The 15,025-nt window shown below is 38.8% G+C and overlaps 1 protein-coding gene across 1 annotated transcript in view; it reads left to right on the forward strand.

Moving 5' to 3' along the window:
- LOC111869350 (synaptosomal-associated protein 29) overlaps window positions 1–14,779 on the forward strand; it is an 18,063-nt gene extending 3,284 nt beyond the window's left edge. The window contains exons 3-4 of the mRNA XM_023860807.2: window positions 4,439–4,622; window positions 7,772–14,779. Coding sequence (XP_023716575.1) covers window positions 4,439–4,622; window positions 7,772–8,037 — 450 coding nt within the window. The 3' untranslated portion in view covers window positions 8,038–14,779. The remainder of the gene's footprint in view (window positions 1–4,438; window positions 4,623–7,771) is intronic.
- Window positions 14,780–15,025: the final 246 nt, after the last annotated feature.

Here is a 15,025-nt window from a genome sequence, read left to right on the forward strand (position 1 = left end):
GCTCATAGCGGCAAAACGCGGTACTACAAAAGCTCTGCCCACAAAAAAAATAGTTCGGTTTCTTTTGGGTACCCCATCGTATGTAATGATTCAAAAATTTGTTTACAGCTAGTTCTTTTTGGGACCTGGGTCATAGCTCTTATAGCTTTCTTCTGTAATTTAAAGATCAATTTTGCATTTACCGAGTTGCCCCAAAATATCAGTCCATATGATAACAAAGATTGAAAATAAGCATAATATAATGTGCTGACAGTATCTAGTCCAGTCATTCTTCTAACTACCCTTAGGCCAAAACATACTTTACATAAGTTGTTNGTATCGCCCCCAACTTCAGGGTTGAAGAAAAAGTATAGGTAAATCTGCAAGTGACAACACCGTGAGACACGGTAAAGCCCTGAAGATGGGGGCGATACATTCCTCCGAAACGTCGGTTAACACCACATATACACGGCGCCAAATCCCAGAAGACTGCTTTCTTCATAGTCACCGCCGTGAAAGCCTCAAATCTTACACTGTGATTTTGTTTATTGTTTCATTAGTTTTCCTTTGAATTTTGTTAGCGCTATTTCCTACTATAAAAATGCTAGTATCATCAGCAAAGAGCATAGGTTTCCCAGGTTCTATGCCGGCCTCCAGGTCGTTTATGTATAAAAGAAACAACACTGGTCCCATAACAGAACCTTGTGGGACGCCATCGCTGATGGGTCTCTTTCAGGATAGGTAATTAATGTTTTGATTAGTTTTTTTTACATCTATATGTAATTTCTACCTCTTGTTCTCTGTTTTCTAAGTATGTTTGGAACCACCTTAGTGTAACCTCTCGTATTCCCATTCTTTCCATCTTAGCAATATATCATGATCTACTAGGTTGAGTGCTTTTGATAAATCCAAAAATATCCCTGTACTCGTTTCTTTTTCATCTAGTGCTTTGTAAACCCTTTTTGTAAATTCTGTGATTGCTGTATGTGTTGATTTTCCTTTGTAGAATCCATGTTGTTTGTTGTTGATTATGCTGTACTTATTTATGAATTATAAAAGTCTATTGTGCACAATTTTTCCGATTGTTTTAGAAAACACCGAAATTAATGACACTGGCCTGTAGTTTCCAACATCTGCAGTACAACCTTCTTTATACAAGGGTTTCACTTTTGCTATTTCTAGTTGGTCGGGGAAATAACCAGATGAAATTGACAGATTTATTACGTATGTTAGAGCATTTGCTGGTTGAGGATGACATTTTTTAATAATGAACTTTGGAATATCGTCAATGCCCGTTGATTTTTTGTTACCCAGTGTTTTAATTATGTCTACCACCTCCCTTTCAGTGGTTGGGGTTAAGAACATGTTATTGCTGTTGTATTTTATCGTGTTTATCCTGTCTTCATTGTTTTGTGCTGGGCAATGTTAGTATAATATTCATTAAAAACATTGGCTATAACTTTTGGATCCTGTATAGTTGTTCCATTCACTCTTAGTTCAATGTTCTTTGGAGCTTTTTGCTGATTGCCTACTTCTTTGATTAAATCCCACATGACTTTTGATTTGTTCGCGGATGATCGTATTCGCATGTTGTTGCTTAATTTTTTAGCCTCACTGATAATTTTGTTGTATATTTTTTGTCCTGGTTATAGTATTTTTTAAGTTCTTCAGATGTGTTTCCTTCATTAAGCTATGAAGAGTCCTGATACCCTTATGCCTAAGGTAATCCATGTATTTATTTGCTGCTTAATTTTTACCCATTTTTAGGCATAGCTATATTGTGATAGTACTGAAAGATGCCTAAAATTCATTGTATGCATCATTTGCCTCATTATGTTTAAAAACAGGCTCCCAGGTCTCTTTTCCTAGTAAATTGTTTAGATATTGTACGTTTTCCTCACTATAAGATCTGGCTAATCTGAACTCTTTAGTTATTCTACCATGTCCTTTTTTGTTCTTATAATGCATTTGTGCTTGTAGTATTTGGGCATTATGGTCAGAGAGCCATTTCCGCCGCTTTAAAGTTGTATTCCCATAAGCCCTTGTTTAGTATTATTTGGTCTATGGCTGTTTGACTTTTAGGTCCTGTTCTTGTTGGGACATCAACTATTGCTTGCAAGCCATATGAGTCTAGCATTGTCTGTAGTTGTGGATTTACACTTCTTTTTAGAAAATCTACATTGAGATCTCCTGCTATAATAATGTTCTTTCCTTTATTGGTCAGATTGCTAAGCATAGTGTCCAATTTTTTTATAAATATGCTGATATTGCTACTAGGGGTTCTATATATACAGATTATGATAGTATTATAAATTGTATAAGTTCAGTTTTGCTGGCCTCAAAGTGTTCTTCTTGATTTAAGCTTTCAAACAGGTTACAGGGTTTTGCATCTAGATTTGTTTTAACATAAATGCATGAGCCTCCTTGCAGTTTATTTTTCCTGCAGAATTTTGATATCAAGGAATAGTTTTCAAAGTTATAACCTATTTCTCTTTCATCCAACCAGTGTTCAGTGATACAGAGTATATCGGATTCTAACGTTTTGTTTGATAATGGCACCTATATTTAGTTTCTTGTTATTTAGACTTCGAATATTTTGATGTAATAATTGGATGGTTGCACTTATTTTATTAGTATTCTTGAGAGTACCAGTGCTATTCTCATCCATAAAAAGTCTTTACTTAGCTTTTCTGGGAGCTTCCTTTTCCTAGTTGACATCCAAATTTCCTGATGTTGCTTTACTTCCAATGGTACCACACTGTTGGGAGATGGGTCGACTAAGGTTTCATCAGCTTCATTCCCTTGGCTTTCTGCAGTCTCCACATGGACAGTTTCCTCCTTGTGTTCTTAACGTGGCCTCTTCATGCACAGTTCCCTGCTTGTATTTTAGTGGTATAGCATTTGCTCTATCCCCAACCTTTCGTTGTACCAATTCTGCTATCTGTTGACACGTCTTTTCTTTTCCTTTGTAGTTCATATGCTGGCCGTGGTTTGTGAAATGATGTCTGTTTAGATTTACCTTGCTGATTGTCACGTGTTTATGTAATTTGAGCCTTTTTGTTAGAAGTCTTTTGAATCATATGGTTTCTTTGTTGACACATGACCAGTCTGTGTAGAGCTTTAGTTACAATACTGTTGGTGTGACTGGTCTTTTTAGCAAAGCTAATTATGCTACTTATTCCTTCCTTAGCACTATTCTTGCTAATGTCATTGTTGCCAGTGCACACTATTATAACATCGCCCTTTGGCATGGTTTTCTCAATATTGGTATTTAGGATGTCTCTGGATTTAGCTCCTGGTTTCACAATTCCACTGACACCAAACTCTTTATTTAACTTCATATTTATTAGGTCTGAACATCCTCTCACATGACTATCCCCGAGTATCAGGACTCTGTGTTTCCATACAATTTTTTTTTTTTCCCAGTATCCTTCTCTATAGGTTAAGTGCATATATAGACAGGGCTTGAGGTGGGGAGGAATGCAGCGGGATGGCATCCTGGTTCTTTTCTAAATGTCTTAAAAGCATCCCGTTACTTCTTTGGCAGTAAATGCAACGTACAATACCCNAATTGCTCAAATTTGATGATTAACTTGCACTGTTTTTTCCCTCCCCCCGAATTTTTAGCGTTCTTGGATTTCTTATCCAGTTAACTTAATTTAAGAATAATAGATACTCTAAAAGAGACACAAGAATAAATATTTTAAACATATAGACAGATTTATTAACAAGCAGTCTATGTCGACAATTATTAACAAATTCTTGAAGAGAATAGAAAACGTTACACATCAAATAATTCTTAAGTTTCTTCTTAAAAACATTAAAATTTATTACATTCTTTAATTCAATTGGAATGCCAAATAATTCCATTTAAGGGTTACAAGATTTTATTCTTCCATTCATGTACCAGTGCAGCAGAGTTGGTAAAAGATGGTAAGGTAAAGCTATCCCTGTAAGAGGCCACGGAGGCCCACAGGGTTGTGGGACATCGAGGTTCCCACATACTCTAGACAGTTGTCTCACAGATGGCATTGAGGTTGTCAAACTTATGCACTGGCTGCCTTTTACCCCGCAGGATGATTATGTTTTGAAATAGTGCAGTAGTTGCATTTTAGTTATTACTTTTTTATGCTTTAAGTGGTATTGTTTTATTGCAAGCAATTAACAAAATATCTAGCTGTTGCATGTAAATTTCTCTATGTGCTATCTTCATGCATAAATTTAGTACTGACAGATGTACATTTAAATGATATTTCACAGTGAATTTATATATGTCACACTTGTAATACAGAAACTCATTATTGTATTCCATCACATAGTTTAGACACGTAAGGGTTAGATTCATATTAGGCTTAAGTTAAAATATTGTGACCAATCACTATTGCTTTTGTTGGCACATGTAATGTGATAGTTTGACATGTGGTAAATGATATGTATTGAAATGCATGGCATTTTGTAGAGTGTGTTCGGAAGTTTCAAGAATTATTTGAGTGGGAAGTCTGGAGAGCGAATTCCTGGCCCAAGCTTCAAGGATTCAGGCAGTTCATCTGGTACTTCCAAGAAGATAGAAACTCCTAACCAATTAGCCAGCCATTTAGAAAATTCAAGAGAAAATCTTGGCTCACAAGCTAGAGACCATCCAGGTAATGTCAGTGACTTATTTGTCGAAGAGAAACTGCGTGACCTTCTAACTGTTGCTGTAAAGTAACCAGGAAATTGTTGAACACAATATTGCAGTATTTCAGGCACTTTACTCCATGGAATGTTGTTTCCCAATTAGCGTTCCGTCGCACATTGATGTCCTTCCAAGTTTCTACACACATAACAGTACTTCATAGTGTGGTAGTAGTATATTTTGTTTTTGTACCAAAGTATAACTGCTGGAAGTTAGCTGAAAATAGATCCTTTTGACTTTATGTTGAAAATGTAACATGGTATGTCAAGCTGAAAATAGATCCTCTTGACTTGATGTTGAAAATGTAACATGGTATGTCAAGCTGAAAATAGATCCCCTTGAATTTATGTTGAAAATATAACATGGTATGCCACTTTGATGATGACACATTATTCTGCTTGATTGGGACAAATTTAGTAATAATGATATTATTCTGCCCTGTTTTGGTCATCTCATTGTTCTATGCATCTGACAGACTGTTGCTGCCTCATTATGTTCCATACTTACAAGAAATACTGGGGATCCTTGACTGGACTAGGCAAGCAAAGGGACTCATACGAGGACCCGGAGCTAAAAGAGCGAAGGAACTGTTGAAGTTAAACAGGAACCAGCTATGATGGGTGGTGGGACTACTTACAGGACACTGTCACCTTAAAGGACACCTCTTCAAACTGGGACTAAGTGATAGTCCCACTTGTGAGAGGTGTCAAGAAGAAACTGAAACAGCCACACACATATCCTGTGTGAATGTGAGGCCTTAGCTTATTTAAGATTACGTCACTTGGGTCAGTACTTCATGGAACAAAGTGACTATTTTGACGCCCCCACGTACCAAATCCCACGTTTCATTCGAAGCGCAGGATTACTGAGGGGATAATCAAAAGGGGAAGCACAATAGACCACTGCAGGTTGCGGTGCAAGGGCCGAGAACGCCCACCCCTTGTACATTCATTCATTCATGTTCCATGCTTCTGTATGTTTGTTACGCACTTCACTTTTTCAGAATATTTTGTGTATTTTTTCTTGTCTAACAAATCCTAGGATATTCATCTGTTAGACTTGTTATGACCCAAAATATAACTGAAAGTCATCACAAAATATGAAGGATTCATGCCTACTCACCTTTACAATAATGCAAGATTTGATGAACCATGAGATATTGAATTTTTCCTGTTTTGTATTCACTGTAGATTTCCCTGGTTTGGACATATTTTAGAAGGGTCTTCCAGTCTCTTTGTGTCACACATGATGTATTCCAAAAGTCCAGCATTCATTTACATTGTTCCTGTTTTGGTTCCTGTGAATGGTGTTAGGTGGTAGGACTGGTCCTTTTACTGTAAGGTAAGGTTGTCCCTGTGCTCAACGAATTAATCACTATGCCATGAAGGTATGGGGGGGGGGTGGATGTATAGATTCACATTCTCTTGACCTCTGCACTACTTGGAGGTGAGTGGTTAGCTTCACACTGCTATACTGCTGGGGAAAGAGCCCATGGCACCCATTGGATAGGAGGTTGGGTGGACTCCAGAGCCAATCTGGACGATTTGGAGAAAATTCTTGACCCTCCCGGGACTTGAACTCTGACCCCTCAGTCCACCCCGTAGCCAGTCACTATACCAACTTCACTACCCCGGTTCCTCCTCTTACTGTACTGGAATGATATGATTTATGACTTTAAAAATTAATGAATTTGAAATTTAAACTGTAAAGGTGAGCAGGGCTTCAGGTGTAGCTGGCATGCTATAATTGGTCTTGGTTCTTGGTTAATTAATGGTGCTTTGTTTATATATTGTTAAATGAGAAATAATATGATGTTATGAATGATTATTTGTAAGCGATGTGGAAGGAAGCAGTTATGACCTAGTTTCAGATATTAACCCAGAATTTACCTGAAGGGAATCAGGACCCCCATCCCAAAGAAACCCAGAGAAAATGGTTTTCTGGTTGAAATTCCAACTGGATACCTCCTGAGTAAGAAGCAGGAGTACTAGTGACTGTGCCATAGTACTCTGTTTGTAATAGTGGCAGGGACAATGGGATGTATATTTAATCTTCATGAGTATATTTCTCCATTTATTCATGATTAAGAGATACTGGATGTGCTGGTATTTGAATTAACATCTATGTACTTAGTAAGCTATCATTTCAGCTATGATACCATCAGTTCCAGACAAAAGGCACTAATACTTCTTGTGCTGTTTGGCATTCTTCATTATGTCTTTAATTGTGCAGTAGGCTATGCCATAGCTCAAGCGGTTAGTCGCTGGCTTCCCACCGCGGCAGACCCGGTTTGATCCCGGGTCTGGTCAAGTGGATTTGTGGTGGACAAAGTGGCGCTGGGGCAGGTTTTCTCTGAGTACTTCTGTTTTCCCTGCCAATCTTCATTCCACCAATTGCTCCACAATCACCCTCACCTATCATCTGGGGCTGGTACAGTAGGCCAGAAGTGGCCACAGTACAAGGGACTTAGTCCCACCCCACTAGCAATAAAAAAATTGTGCAGTACATATATTCAGCATTTCATAATTTTTTTTATTTTTATTTATAAGTAGTATTCCATAGTAATTTGAAGTATTCACAATCTCTTTGTAGTTTTGTGCTGCTGTTTTGAATAAAGTTGTAGTTCCATGCAGTTTTTGCTTCAGCCATGCTGAGTTGTGTACAGTGACATGGTTTTAACAAAAAATCCAGACATTTGTATTGAAGGAAGAGTGTTCTTTTGAATGGTACTCTTGGTCCTTCATTCTTTCCCAGATAGTAACAGAACACTTAGAGTAACATACTAAGTTCTGAACGAGAACTACTTCTGTATGTGCAAAAGGTAAAGTTGTCTCTGTGCCTAATTAATTAAGCACTGTGCCATGAAAATGAATGGAGGAATGGATGTATAACTTCACCATTCTTAACCTCAGCACCAGATGGAAGTGAGTGGCTCCAACCCCAGTCATCAAGCCAGCAGTGATTCACTTTATTGATTCTGAGATAGTAAGTTGCACAAATATCTGGGTGAAACCTCTTTTGCAAATTGAGAAATAAGATTTAGGTAGGCCACCATCATACATCTGCATACTTTTACCTCAGTTGTAGTAAGACACTCCATTTTATTTGTTTATATAGGTGTCATGATTCGTGACCTTGGTGTGGATGGCGATACATGGAGTCAACATAAAACATCCAGTGGGCAGAATCTGCAAAATGTTGTAGATAGGAACCTTGAGGACATGTGTACTTCTCTGTCACATCTCAAAGGCCTTGCTGAAGTACTTGGAGAGGAAATTGATTGTCAAAATGATATGTTAGACCGGATTAATGACAAGACAGATAAGGCTGACTTCACGATCGTACAACAGAACAAGGAAATAAAGAAGCTACTCAAAAAATAATGCCACCTGCCATGGGAACTTTAATTTAGGTGTGACAGAATTGAGGTGTGATGATTCAAGTTGTATAGTACAGTAATCATTATATGGTGATTGTGCAGTTTATCTTTATGATTTGTAATGTAGTGTACTATAAGGAATCAAGATATAAATTATTTTGATTGAACCATAAATGTAATTTCACGAAGATCTACAAAATCTTCTGTACTGAAGTATATTTTGATTCAGTGGGGGTAATTATTACGTGTAATATAAACAGATGTCTGCTTTGTATTTTTACGTATCATATTTTTGATGATAGGGTTTGTTCTTTATAGCGTCATGTTTAAAGTGAGACTTGTCACAGGGTTTTGTTATTTTTGATCTTATAACCCAGGATTGTTATATTTTTGTGGTGTGGATGGACATTTCAGTTTGAGACATCCGTGGCTGTTTTACTTACATATTTTCATTTTAGTGTTTCCTCCAAAGTTTAAAAGTACTTTGCTACTCATATTACTTCATTGAAATAATTCTGATAGAATGAGCTAGCAGTACAAGAACACAAAGTTGTACTATAGATGGTACTGTAACCAGCTCCATTTATGAATGTTATTGTATCAGTTTCACCAAATGTTGTACTGTATACAGTTCTGTGGAACAACTCAAGTACTGATATGATAAGGGTTAGTCTGTGGGAAATTATTTCCTTCCCTTTCTTCGCAACAATAGGGTGCTGCTGTAAAGCTTCTTGTGAGGCTGAGAAATGAAAATGTTTTTTTATCTACTCCTGGGATTATAATATCCGTATTTCTTTTTTTATTTACATAGTTTTTGTATAGTAATGTAATTGTATTCAGAAGTGAAACAAGTACCTTACACATGGCTCCTGAACTTTGTGCTATTTATGCTGTTGCATTTCTTCACTCCCAAAGTAAAATAAAATAGCAAATTATTATTAACATACCACTGAAAAAATGGAGGATACCATGGGATTCTATGAAGAATGAATTCCTCTAAAATGCAACAGCACATTGCATCATGTTTCAAGTATTGAATTAGAAAGCATAAGGAGTCTAGTAGTTTCCAGAGAAAATGGTTACATAAATATCAGATACTCTTAAATATATGAAATCTCATTCATGTATACAGTGCCATTAAGTGATGCATTACTTAGTGACATGATACATTTTTAATGATGCAGCATCAAGTGTTTACATGAGAAGGTGTTAATGGCACTAATTTTTGTTGAAGTGGGATCAGGAGAGGTCATTTTAGCAGCACTGATGTTCTTGTAGAAATGCTTAGACCATAAACATGTTAGCATAATAAGCAAATGTACTGGGTTCATGAATGGATAAAAAGGAGGGAAATTCTGTGTGTGTTAAATACTGCTCTGAAAGAACTATATGTGTGGAGGAAACTGCTAGTTAATGTGATCATAAGGGTCACAAATAGTCCACACTTTTTCTGAGGAAAGTTGAGGGGGACATTCAGAGAAAAGAGACTGTTGTAAGAAACCTGTGTCAGCCAAGTTGTAGCTGGAAATTGCCTTCTGTTGTTTGGAGACATTTTTCTCTTCACCAAAGTTCTTGTACCATATGCCAAAAATTATAGGCTGATTTATTCCAGAAGTCACTGAAGTGATATGTAAAGTTTTTATGCAGTAGTTGTGTTCCAATTAAAAAGTTACAAAGGTCAAAATCATATAAATCAAACATAATTTTTCCTTCTTCCCTGGCATTCCTCCTCAGACAAAAAATAATCTGCTGATGCTTCTCCCTGCCTCTTGGTTGGTCAGAAAGCAGTTCAAGCAGAAAGCACTATTAATTGAAATTGGTCAAAATTAGCTGATCACATTAAAATAAAAAAACATTTTTTGAACATATTGTCACATGTTGGGTATTGCACGCAACAAATAACTATGCGTGGGTCTTGGATTCAGCGAATTTTTATTGGATGCTTCACTTATACACTTACAAGTACAATCATTATCCACTGCTTCACTGTTATGATTACTTCTTGTTCCACTGTCGTCTGCTATATTTCAACTTTCTTCAGCAGCGGCTATTCCAAGACTTACTTCTGTATCTCTCGGCATCTGCCCCAAGACTCTCTGGCGAATGCATTCAACCCCTTTTTATACCCTCGGCCTCTGCTATGCAAATGAACCCTCTGTTATAACCGTGGAAACGTGCTTTGTTGATTCTGCGATTCCTACGCAATGACCCACTGTTATTCTGTTGTCTCTGTGGGATCGCTCCGTGTATTCGTTGTAACCGTGGAGATTTGACGCTCTCGATGAAATGGCTCACTGTTGTTGCATTACTATGGAAGTGTCTTTTCCAAACACGTTACATTGCTCCCCTCTAAAGGTTGTTCGTTCCTGAACAGCCTAAAGGTTCTTCCTTGGTTTTGTTTCCGCGGTGTTCTGCTGGCAACATCTGCATTCGGTCTTGGTGTTCTGCTGGCGTCTTTCGGCACTGTTCATTGTGCTGCATCTGCCCCTCTTCAGTGGTGCTCACCCCGAGCACTCCCGTAGCCGAGATTTTGTCGATTGCGTTGTTTTACATTCATTCTTTGCTCATTCAGTATTCATTTGTTCTTCCTAGGGAGGTCGGCATTTCTATTACTGGTTCCTCCCATGCGGGTCGTTTTCCTTTTTCCACTTTGGAAGGGGTCGACCCCTCCACAGTGTCCAGTGTCTCGTTTTCGGTATCTTGCTGGAAAGTCCTACTGCTAGCTTCGCAGTTTCCAGCCTGATGGCCTTCCTGTACCTCTCGTTCTTAGGGTGCAGCCGCTGTCTTGTGTATTCGTTCTCCATTCTAATGTTGCCCTCCGGTTCCACCTGAAGTCTCTGCCCTTTGGGGGCTCCTCTTGCAACGTTGTTCCAAGTTTGGTTGATCCCCATGATGTGTCCCCTGCGTCGTGCTACTCGTGCATGGAGGGACAACCTGCCGGAAGCGGTGACATATTTCTTCTGGTGCCTATCCTGAATTTGGGTCCATTCTTTCCTGAGGGCATCTCTTCTACGTCATCTCACTGTTGCACGGCGGGATACCTTCTGGTCTATTTGCGTTTTCTGTGCCACTTCCAAACGTCGTGTTGTCCTCCTGTGGGCGACGGTCAATTTCTTCTGGGGTTCACGAATTTCCCGCCTTGAATCCTTCGTTTTCTGGCGGCGGCGCTCTTCGGCCAGGTGTCGGTCCCTGCGTCTTTTTCTCTTCGGTTCTCTGACTGGCATCACTTCGGCGTCTACCACGGGGAACTCTACTTTTTGTGCCACCTCAGGTTTCCTGTCCACTGAGGACGGCTCCTCATCTCGCCGTGCCTCCATCACTTGGCAGGCCATCGTCTCCATGTGGCTGTCGCTACCCCATTTGTCTGTCATGGCGGACATCTCCCCTCGCCATGCTTTCATATTGGCCTGTCTGTCGTCCTCTAGTTTGGCCAACAACTCTTTATGGCTGGTCTTCATGTTGGCATCCGTCCTTTCTTGCATGGCCTTTCTATCGGCGTCCGCTTTTGCCTGGTTGATCTTCGCTTCTTCGTATCTGGCATCGGCCTTTGCCTGCATGGCTAGCAGGAATTCCATCATTTGTTGTGGCTCCATTTTTCCTTGTCGGTCACGTGTGCAGTCCAATCTTTTAAGTTTGATCCGGTTAATCCGAACTGATCCCACTTCTGACACCAGTTGTCACGTGTTGGGTATGGCACGCGACAAATAACTGTGTGGGTCTCGGATTCAGCGAATCTTTATTGGACGCTTCACTTATACACTTACGAGTACAATCATTATCCACTGCTTCACTGTTATAATTACTTCTTGTTCCACTGTCGGCTGCTATATTTCAACTTTCTTCAGCGGCGGCTATTCCAAGACTTACTTCTGTATCTCTTGGCATCTGCCCCAAGACTCTCTGGCGAATGCATTCAACACCTTTTTATACCCTCGGCCGCTGCTATGCAAATGAACCCTCTGTTATAACCGTGGAAAAGCTGTTTTGTTGAATCTGGAATTCCTACACAACGACCCACTGTTATTGTGTTGTCTCTGCGGGAACGCTCCGTGTATTCGTTGTAACCGCGGAGATTCGACGCAACGGCTCACTGTTGTTGCGTTACTATGGAAGAGTCTTTTCCAAACACGTTACAGTATAATAGGAAGTACTGTCATTTTTACAGCTGTAATTTAGATATATAATACAAAAGGCATTGATTATTTCAGTAGTTTGTTCAGTTATCTCAGTCTGTTAAGGTCTGTGACTGCTTCCTCTATATGGCAGAAACTTGCTTCCAGTTCGGGGTATTCGGATAGAAAGTTGTGTGTGCTGGTAGATCAAGAAGAAAGGCTTGGATTTGTATGATGGCTTCTGGGTCTGCAACCTTCATCTGTCTCAACAATCGTCCTTTAATGACATGTCATCGATAATGCATCACTTGGTGATTCTGTGTATACAGACCTTAGCTGTATTGTTGGCATGTAATGTTACTTTTTCTCTTGTATGGTGTATATGAATGCATATATATATATTATTATTATTATTATTAGTAATAAATAATATCAACATTGTCATAAGTTGGTTTTTTCTTTGAGGGGGGGTGTAGTTGAAGTTTTTGAAGATGGCTAATCTTTATTTTGTTTTGTTTATTGATCTCAGACACATGTGTGCATGCTCTCTTTCTTGTGTATGTGTATACACATACACACTATGAATGAATTCATAAGGGGTAGGCTTAAACTGGCCCTTGCATTGTGACCTTCAGTGATTTGTTGTGCATTTTATAGATATATACGTATGTACAATGAGTGAAGAAAATAATGGAAACCCTAAGAAATTGAGGAATATAATTTGTGCTGGCCACATTGAAAGAACTTCAGTTGTCAACACTGAATGTGCTTCCATTTATTTTCACTTTGTAGTGCTCATGTAAGTATGTTAGTGACAGACCAAGTGAAAGAATCAGAAAATGGGAGACTTGTCCAATACTGAAAGAGATCATTGGTGCACATTTAGTTGGGCCATCTGTGATGAAAACTTCCACGTTATTAGATATATTGAGAGCAACAGTTTCTAAGGTTATGTTGGCCTACATGAACCATGGAAAGACAACATCAGTGAAGAGGAACAGTGGGTGAAAATCAACATTGACAGAAAGAGATCATTGTACATTGACAAGGATTGTTTTGTAGAAAAAAAATACTGCATCACAGGTGACTGCAGAACTGAATATTCATCTTGTAGACCCTGTTTCCACAAAAACTGTCTGATGTGAGCTTCACAAGTTCAACATCGATGGTAAGGCTGCAATTGCTAAACCTCTGAGAACTGAAAGTAATGCTCAGATGCATAAATGATGATGTCATGACCATGAAACCTGGACATCAGACAACTGGAAACGTGCGGTATGGTCAGATGGGTCGTCCTTCATGCCGTTCCCTACATCAGGAAGAGTTTACATTTGGAGGAAGGAGGCCTACCATCTGGAATGCCTGGTTCAGTTCCAACAGTGAAACAGGGGGGAGTTCTGTGATAGTTTGACCAGCAGTATTGTTGTAGTGTATTCTGTTGGCACCATTATTACCCCTCGTGGTCAAATTACTGCAAGGGAATTTGTGGACAGGTAAAGTAATCAGGTGCATCCCACGATTCAGACATTATTTCCAAACAACGATGCAGTTTTCCAAGATGACAGTGTCCCCATTCACACAGCTGGAACTGTTCAGTCTTGGTTTGAAGGGCATGAAGGTGAACTTTCAGCATTTTTCCTGGCCAGCACAATCACCAGCTTTGAACCTCACTGAACGACTCTGGTCGGTTTTGGATACTAGAGTGAGGAACAGATTCCCACCTCCAACATCTCTAGAGCAACTTGAAGATGTTCTTCAAGAAGAATGGTATAAAATTCCTCTAGAGGCTCTTCAAAACGTGCATTTTTTTTTTCCAAAGATTGCTGCTGTACAGAAGGCAAAAGGTGGTCCAATACCATATTCATAAAGAAATGTATATGGTATCTGTAGTGTTTCCATTATTTTGTTCGGCCACTGTATATATGTTTGAATAAACCATGGGGAATGACAGAAACCAGGAGAGAAAAGATAACTATCGTTGTGTGTGTTTGTAATCTAGACAACAGAAGTAATGCTGTGGTGAAGTGGAAAAAATAATTGGAAAGACATTATGATTAAAGTGAAAGTATACAAGGGCCCTCATTCATGTCACCACTTTGTATAGTCATGTCATTCTTGGGAAATATATGTTACATTTTTGTTTATCAAGATTCGGATTTTCTTCCTTTTTCTTCTCCAGGGAAAAATGAAGAGATGAGAGCTGGAGAATTTCTGGTTGGTGAAAAAAGACATAATATGTATGTTGATGTTGGAAACCATTGCAGGACTGCACTGAATCATAGTGTATTAAATACTATGTCAGCCATGTGTATCATGATGGATCAAGGTAGAATTTGCATCATAAGCAGACAGTTCATTGGCTGGTATGGGGTTGGCAGTGATTGTGTTGCTGACATAATGAACCAACACATCATGTGTTAATGTTTTCAGCCTCAGTGTGGGGAACAGTCCAAAGGAATTTGTATTCTTTTCTTGTGTGGAAATATCAAGAGGAAATCAGATTTGCACAAGTGTACTGACTTGTCGCACTCTGTTGCCATGTCTTTGCTTGTTATTAGTGTGTAATCGGCTGCGGATGAATAATGTATGATTTACAGTTGCAGTTTATGACTATAACATTAATTATTTCCTCAGCATTAGTTTTTATAATTGATTTCTTATTGTTTTTGATTATGATATAAATTTATATATTATGTTCCTTATCAGTAGAGATTACTGTTTATTCATCAAACTCACATTTGAATGTTTCATGTTCTGAGATAGTGTCTTAACCAATAGTACATCAGTGATCTAATTACATACCTTTTGTTTGGTTTCAAATTTGGATCCTTCTTTAGCACAATCTATTTTTCAGAATTCCTTTTGCCACACTCCAAGAAG

The sequence above is a fragment of the Cryptotermes secundus genome, unplaced genomic scaffold (genome assembly GCF_002891405.2).
Source record: "Cryptotermes secundus unplaced genomic scaffold, Csec_1.0 scaffold584, whole genome shotgun sequence".
Lineage (NCBI taxonomy): Eukaryota > Metazoa > Arthropoda > Insecta > Blattodea > Kalotermitidae > Cryptotermes > Cryptotermes secundus.